Raw genomic sequence first — 7,057 nt, 5'->3', positions numbered from 1 at the left:
ATACTCACGTCTCTCGATCCAGATCCATTTTCTCCGATCTGGTCAAACACAACACAACACAATGTCATCATCCTCCTCCTCCGCCTACGCGACGAGCAGCCTCGTCGTCGGCTACGCGCTCTGCTCCAGCCTCCTCGCCGTGATCAACAAGTTCGCCATCACCTATTTCAACTACCCCCGGCCTCCTCACCGCCCTCCAGTACCTAACCTCCACCGTCGGCGTCTACCTCCTCGGGAAGCTAGGTTTCCTCCACCACGACGCCTTCACCTGGGACACCGCCAAGAAGTTCCTCCCGCCGCCCTCGTCTTCTACCTCGCCATCTTCACCAACACCAACCTCCTCCGCCACGCCAACGTCGACACCCATCGTCTCCGCTCCCTCACCCCTCTCCTCGTCGCCATCGCCGACACGGTCTTCCGCTCCCAGCCGCGTCCTTCCAACTCACGTTCTTGTCTCTACTAGTGATCCTCGCTGGCGCGGTTGGTTACGTGGCGAACGACTCTGCCTTCACTCTCACGGCGTACTCGTGGGCCGTGGCTTATCTCGTCACCATCACCACCGAGATGGTTTACATCAAGCATATGGTGTCGAGTCTCGAGCTCAACACGTGGGGGTTTGTTTTGTACAACAACCTCTTGTCGCTGATGATCGCGCCCTTCTTTTGGTTCCTCACGGGGGAGTACACTGATGTTTTCACGGCCGTGAATGCTACAGGAGGGAGTTTGTTTGAGCCCGTTGCGTTTTTCGCCGTGGCGTTATCTTGTGTGTTTGGTTTTCTTATCAGCTTCTTCGGGTTTGCTGCTAGGAAAGCTATCTCCGCTACGGCTTTTACGGTGACTGGTGTTGTGAACAAGTTCTTGACTGTTGTGATTAATGTTTTGATTTGGGATAAGCATGCGAGTCCTGTTGGGTTGGTCTGTCTTCTCGTTACGATCTGTGGTGGTATTGGTTATCAGCAGTCCGTGACCGTGGCTAAGAAACCGACCAGTGGTCCGTCTCAAGTGTCGAACGACACCGAGAAGGTTGATGAAGAGTCGGTGGAGTTGATTCCGGGAAAGTAGCTACTAATGTATGAGAGGCTTAGCATTTCAATATTTTACAATTGAAGAGGTTTCTGGCCTCTTATAGTATCATTTTTGTGAACCTTTTACTCTCATTCTCATATTCCGTTAATACAAATATTCAAATATTCTCTAAAGCTCGTCTAAAACAAAGCTACACATACCCGTTTTCAAGACCTTCATCAGCAGCACCAGCCACGCCTTCTCTAGCTGCTGAACTAACAAGTGACTGCAATAAAAAAACAGAGACTTGTCCCCCTGAGGCATAATCCTCTTATGTAATGACAATCACTAGAATGCAAAAAAAAAAATTAGAATCTAACCTGGAGTTCCTGTTCGCAGTCTTTCAGGCTGTCCGTGCACTCTCTGACCCTTGAATATGATTTGTGTATCTACCAGAAACATAGATCATTAGTCTAACAAAGTGAAGACTAGCTTTGTAAACAGGACCTGATCCCATGTTTTGTTTACCTTTGCCAATTCTTTTCGGCGTTGTGAAGTCAGTTTCTTTTCATTGTTCAATAAATCTTCCAATCTCTGCGTTTAAACCATTCCAAATGAGAACAAAACCATAATAAACAATAAAACATGTTGAGTTCTACTAAAATACATAGTAGACGCACACCTTAAACTTGTTCTGTAGCTCTGAGCACAGAACTTCTTTTACTTCCAATCTCTCTTCCATCACCAGTACCTTAAAAATCGAAACTAGACAATCATTTCTTCCATCTCCCACTAAGGAAACTGTTGCTCCATTGGTTCTAGATTCAAGAAATCTACCAACTGCCTATCTGGGCACATAAGAGACCTCGTACCTCATCTTGAAGCACGTCATGTGTCTTAATCAGCGCTTCCAGTTCTTCTTTCACCTGTATAAAAAATTGCAAGTTTACACATGAACTATACAATGCAACAATAAATGTCTAACAAACATCATCATTACCTGAAAGCTGTGATCTCCACTTGAGTTAGACAAGTGATCTTTTCCATCTCTGCCACGCCCACCATCAAGCATGGTACCACTGTTAATTCAATAAAAGCACACATGGATTTGGACACTAAAACAAAACCGAATCAATCATTTTTGTAGCTTAAAGAAAAGTAAAATTTATGTTTTCTACCTATCTTCTCTCTTCGTTTCGTTGTGAGAACTGGTCCCGTTGATTCCCCTACTACCACCACTATCCCCACGCCAATCTCCTTCTTTCAAAACCCTGATGACCTTGTAACCATCTCTATCCCCAGCATATCATGATCATCATCACATGCTGCTCTTTCCTTCTTCTCTGTATAATAATAATATTCCCTTCTGCTGTCACGTGACCTATCCCGTTCACGTGCCCTTTCGTAACTGAAATCACTTCTCCCATGATGATCATCAGGGCTTTGTGGTTGAAACCTCCCTTGACCACCACCAAATCTTGTTGTCACCTCATTCACACGCACAGGACGCCCACCAATACTCTGATTTACAACAAGCTCCGTCAAAACAAAACAAGTAATAGCAATGAAAAAAGCCTCTCAATATAACATACTTTGCCATCCATGTCTTGGATAGCATCATCAGCACATCGACGATTCGGAAATGTAACGAAGCCATAGCATTTCCCTCTTACACTCCGGTCATTCACAATCTCCACCAAGTGCCAAAAACAAACAAGGAAACAGATGAGAAGTGTGTAACCTAAATTAGGAACTTGTAGGATCAACAAGGGAGGGGAGGAGTAAAAATCTACCTTGATGTAGACAACGGTGCCGTAAGTGGAGAAAACACGGCGGATAGCTTCCTCGGTGACGTCGTAAGGGAGGCCGCCGACGTAGACCGAGTTGGCATCGTCCATCGTCATTACTATTGCTAAAAGCTGGTTCAGAAGAAAGTTTGTGGCTCTGTTCTGATGACTTTCTGATTGACGACGACGCAGTCGTTAGTTATTGGGCTTTTCAATAAAACCGTTAGTTATTGGGCTGTAATTGAACTTTATTCTCTGTCTTCTATACCATTAAAACAGTCAAATTTAACCAGTCCGTTATTTTGATTAGCAGCACACCTTTGTATCTGTTTTTCAATGGCTTTTGAGCTATGTGTTTGGATCACTCAAATAAAATTGGCTTTTGTGCTAATAAAATGAAACTTCGACCTAATTTTCATTCTGCATATGTATATGCTGTTCCTGAACATGTGGATGGTGCTTGTGTTAAAGGTTTTGACTGAGAGGTTCTGGATTTGAACATAACTTAATAACATGTAGGTAACAACTCTGACAACTTTTGGAACGAAGTTTACATTACAACAAAGTTCAATAACACACGTTTCTGATATTACACTGTTACAAACTCTCGCAGGTACACATGTGTTGTTTCTTCTTTTCTGTAGTGAATTGCATTGACCGATGCAGAACGGGGAAAAACAAATGGGCGAGGCAGAGAGAACAGACACATCAAAGTATATAAATGTATTATTGGCGCCTCCTAAAGACGAACAACGATCCTCTAGAGCCTAAACCCAACCTAAGTTTCTCATCAACGTATGTGATCCTAAGCTTCACTTCACTTTCGAACCCATATTTAAACTCCAGAGATCCCACCTTGAGTTCCGGAGGCTCGAATATCACCTGAACCCACTCACTGTCCAACACTTTCAGCTTCCCTACAAAGACCAAAAAACAAGGTTAAAACATTAAAAACGCATATTGAGATCTGACCAAATACACATCTCTAGGGTTTTGCAGTTTCACCTGTCAAGGAGACGTCTCCGTCAAGAAAACCCAAAGCAGTAAAGGAAACTCTGTTCCTGACGATATCAGGAGAATCAATGCCTTGGATCATCTCATTGGTTCTGAAGAAGAGGCGGCCTATCCCGCTTCTGTAGCCTCCACCTGGAGATGTCGGTACAGAACAGTACACCACATCCCAATCTGCAGCATAAAAATTCAAAAGTTTTACATTTTTTTATATTCAAGGGAGAAGCAATCTGCTTTAGATTCTTACCTCCGAAGATGAGAGGGCATTTGACAGGCTCGCTCACACAGTACTTTTGAAGCTCTCCAGCCACTTGTGCCACCTCCTTGTGTTCTTCCGGGCTAAGCGTCACACCTCCATCACTGTTCGCAACCTGCGTGAAACACACGAAAACCATAACCATCGACTAATAATGGAATCATCTGCAACAAGTTGACTCGAGTCTATACAAAACCTTAGAGAGTAGAGATGAAATGAGATCATCGGGTCCAGTACGGAGCTCAACGTTGGGCGCTGAAACGGAGCTCACGACGAGTCTCCTGCTCCGTGAACTGGCCTTATACGGGATGGAGAATTGAAGTACCGGGAGGCTCGAGCGCTTCGAGGAACGGATCTGAGTCCGTGGTTCGGAGAAGGACGATGCGATTGTAAAGGAAGAAGCAGCCGTAGCCATTGTAGCTCTAGAGAGAGAGAGAGAGATGGAGATAATGGAATGTGGAAGAGACAAGGTGGAGAAGAACACGGTTGCAATGATCTGGGTGATGCCACTTCAGAATAGAAATCAGTACTGGGGCCTACATCGGATTTCCTCCAGCCACGTAGGAAGATATGTTCTCCCGCGTTATCTCGATGATACAGCCCATTAAGGCCCACATTTGATATCAGGTCTGGGCCTGGGTACCGGTTATGTTAAACCAACACTTGCGATTACAAATAATATTCAAAGAAACCCGTAACCGACTTTTACCTTCGAAATGAATAAATCTAAGCCGTTGAGTTTTACGTATAGAATGTCCTTCGTTGATTTGACCCAGCAGCCTACCCTTGGCCTCTATTTAAAGAATCTTATCATCCACAAAGCCGTTCGTACAAAAAGTTTTCTTTTCGTTTTAATTTTTCCTCTTGTAATTTCGAAAAATTCCCCAGATCCAATTACAAGATCCTCAAACCTCCTGATTTCATCTTAAAGCTGAAGAATTAAAAATCTGAAAACTAAAAATTCGAGAGAGATTCTCTTTGTTACCTTTGTTTTGATTGGTCTCTCTCTCTGTTGTTTCTTTTTCTTTGATCTGTGGTTTGTAATTTGAGGATTTTTCACTCCCAAGCATCGATCTATCTGCTGATTTGCTTCAAACTTCGAGATTCCGCGAAATTAGGGTTTTGTTTCATAATTTAGTGATTTTGTGTGTTTGTAATTGCGAGATGAACGATCAATCTAAGCTCATGAATCCACCACCACAGATGATAGCTCAACCTCCGCCGCAGAGGATGAATCCACCTCAGCTAATGAATCCGGTTCAGCCTCGTATTATGAACCAGGCTCCGTTTAATAACAACCAGTCCCAAAACTTAAACCATCTGGTTATGAACCAGCAGCAGCCACAGGTTATGATGAACAACAACAACCACCAGCATCTCATGATGAATCCCCGGAACTTTAACCCTAACCCTAGCATGAGCTCGGAGTATCCTAACAACTTCGGATCTAACCATTCCAAAGCGAACCGGAGCAACAACAACAACTGGAAAGGGAAGAAGATCACAACCGATAAGAGACAACCACCACCGCCGATGATGAGGATGTACAACCCTCCGCAACAACCTGGCGGTTACAAGCCACCGGCGCTCAACGAGCTTCAATCTCAGAACAGATTGAAAACGAAGAAGTTTTACCCGAAGAAGAAGTACGGCGGTAACAACAACAATAACCGGTACGTCCCTTACGCGCCGAGGAACACGACGTCGTTTATCATCCGCGCCAAGAAATCCGGCGGGATCGCCGAGCTTGTGTCTCCCTGCGCCGTGACGCCGGCGATACTTCCGACGCCGATGTTTTCTCCGTCGAGGGAGGTGCTGGGGGATATGGCGAAGGAGGAGTGGGGAGTCGACGGTTACGGATCGATGAAGGGGCTGATTAGGCTGAGATCTGACGGACATGATGATGACGATGGTGAGGATGATGAGGATGAAGGTGGATCGAGCGGGAGTGACGTGGAGGAGCATGTTGAGGTTGAGAGGAGGTTGGATCATGATCTGAGTAGGTTTGAGATGATTTATCCTGGATCTGAGTATAACAATGTGTTGGAGAATCGAGTTGATGATCAGGATAGTCATATCGCTCAGCTTGAGGAGGAGAACTTGACGTTGAAGGAGAGGTTGTTTTTGATGGAGAGGGAGTTGGGTGACTTGAGGAGGAGGTTGCAGTATCTTGAGAGGAGGAACATGGTTGAAGAAGTTGTGGGGAATGAGTCTGATGAAGACGACACTGGGGGGTCTGATTCGCGTACTAGTGGTGACGGGAAGGGGAACCATGTGGTTGGAGGAGATAGTTGTATGCAGGATGTTGCGGTGAAAGACCAAGGTGAGAAGAAGTTTAGAGAAGTTTCAGGTGAAGAAGAGTGTGAGGAAGGCAATAGGGTTATGGCTGGTATGGATCAGAGTAAGGAAAGTGAAATGGTGATGGAGAAGCTTGAAGATGCATCTGAGAATGATTCTGTTGGAGAGCAAGGAACAGCCATATGATTATGATGCTTGCAAGGGAACTTATGATGATACCATTTTCCCTTTTGTTAGTGATGGATCTCTGCAGCTCTATGATGTTATTATGTTCAAAATGTGCTTGTCTTAGTAGGCGTAGTCTAGTTCTCTCGTGGGTTTTAATATCAGAGAGTCAGGAGAGTTGCTTTCCCGGTGAAGTTTGTGTGAAAGTAGTCATGGTAAGCTTTTCTCTTCTGGTTCGGATCGCTTTTACCTTTTATGACCTGGTTGGTTGGCCTTGTTAAGCTCCCCGGTTAATAAGATTGTAGTGAAAGAAAGGATTATTGTAGTGAAAGAACTTAAAGGATGATAGAGTCTTAAGTTTTTTCTTTTAATGCATTGCATGTTTCACTTTTAATAGCACAAGAAGAATATATACGTCTCTTGGTTCTAGACAGTTGCAGATAGCTGAGCTTGAAGTGAACCTCTGAGTACTTCCGGGAGATTGATGTCATGTCTTGTCTTTCGTCCTTTGATCAAGATTTGGGTCCATATGGGC

The 7,057-nt window shown here is 44.5% G+C and overlaps 4 protein-coding genes across 4 annotated transcripts; 2 read left to right on the top strand and 2 right to left on the bottom strand.

Moving 5' to 3' along the window:
- The first annotated feature begins 8 nt into the window (after positions 1-8).
- LOC108847975 (GDP-fucose transporter 1) lies at positions 9-1,199 on the top strand. The gene is given in 4 exon segments (XM_018621364.2): positions 9-175; positions 177-288; positions 291-437; positions 440-1,199. Coding segments are annotated over 4 exon segments (996 nt in total). The 5' UTR covers positions 9-61; the 3' UTR covers positions 1,063-1,199.
- LOC108847976 (uncharacterized) lies at positions 1,060-2,976 on the bottom strand. Its single transcript, XM_018621365.2, is given in 10 exon segments — positions 1,060-1,291; positions 1,386-1,454; positions 1,534-1,599; positions 1,688-1,756; positions 1,878-1,931; positions 2,006-2,084; positions 2,184-2,302; positions 2,305-2,526; positions 2,598-2,696; positions 2,799-2,976. Coding segments are annotated over 10 exon segments (963 nt in total). The 5' UTR covers positions 2,910-2,976; the 3' UTR covers positions 1,060-1,216.
- Positions 2,977-3,301: 325 nt separating this feature from the next.
- Positions 3,302-4,542, bottom strand: LOC108847977 (probable plastid-lipid-associated protein 8, chloroplastic). The gene is made up of 4 exons (XM_018621366.2): positions 4,256-4,542; positions 4,051-4,174; positions 3,798-3,977; positions 3,302-3,709 (listed from the first exon to the last, which is right to left on the bottom strand). The coding sequence occupies exons 1-4, from the start codon at positions 4,472-4,474 to the stop codon at positions 3,519-3,521; spliced, it is 714 nt and encodes a 237-aa protein (XP_018476868.1). The 5' UTR covers positions 4,475-4,542; the 3' UTR covers positions 3,302-3,518.
- Positions 4,543-4,883: 341 nt separating this feature from the next.
- LOC130501499 (uncharacterized) lies at positions 4,884-6,897 on the top strand. Its single transcript, XM_056996414.1, has one exon. It carries the CDS (start codon positions 5,224-5,226, stop codon positions 6,541-6,543), a length of 1,320 nt encoding a protein of 439 aa, XP_056852394.1. The 5' UTR covers positions 4,884-5,223; the 3' UTR covers positions 6,544-6,897.
- Positions 6,898-7,057: the final 160 nt, after the last annotated feature.

The sequence above is a fragment of the Raphanus sativus genome, unplaced genomic scaffold (assembly GCF_000801105.2).
Source record: "Raphanus sativus cultivar WK10039 unplaced genomic scaffold, ASM80110v3 Scaffold0217, whole genome shotgun sequence".
NCBI lineage: Eukaryota > Viridiplantae > Streptophyta > Magnoliopsida > Brassicales > Brassicaceae > Raphanus > Raphanus sativus.
Note: the sequence above shows the minus strand (reverse complement) of the source record. Positions and strands in the feature narration are given on the sequence as shown.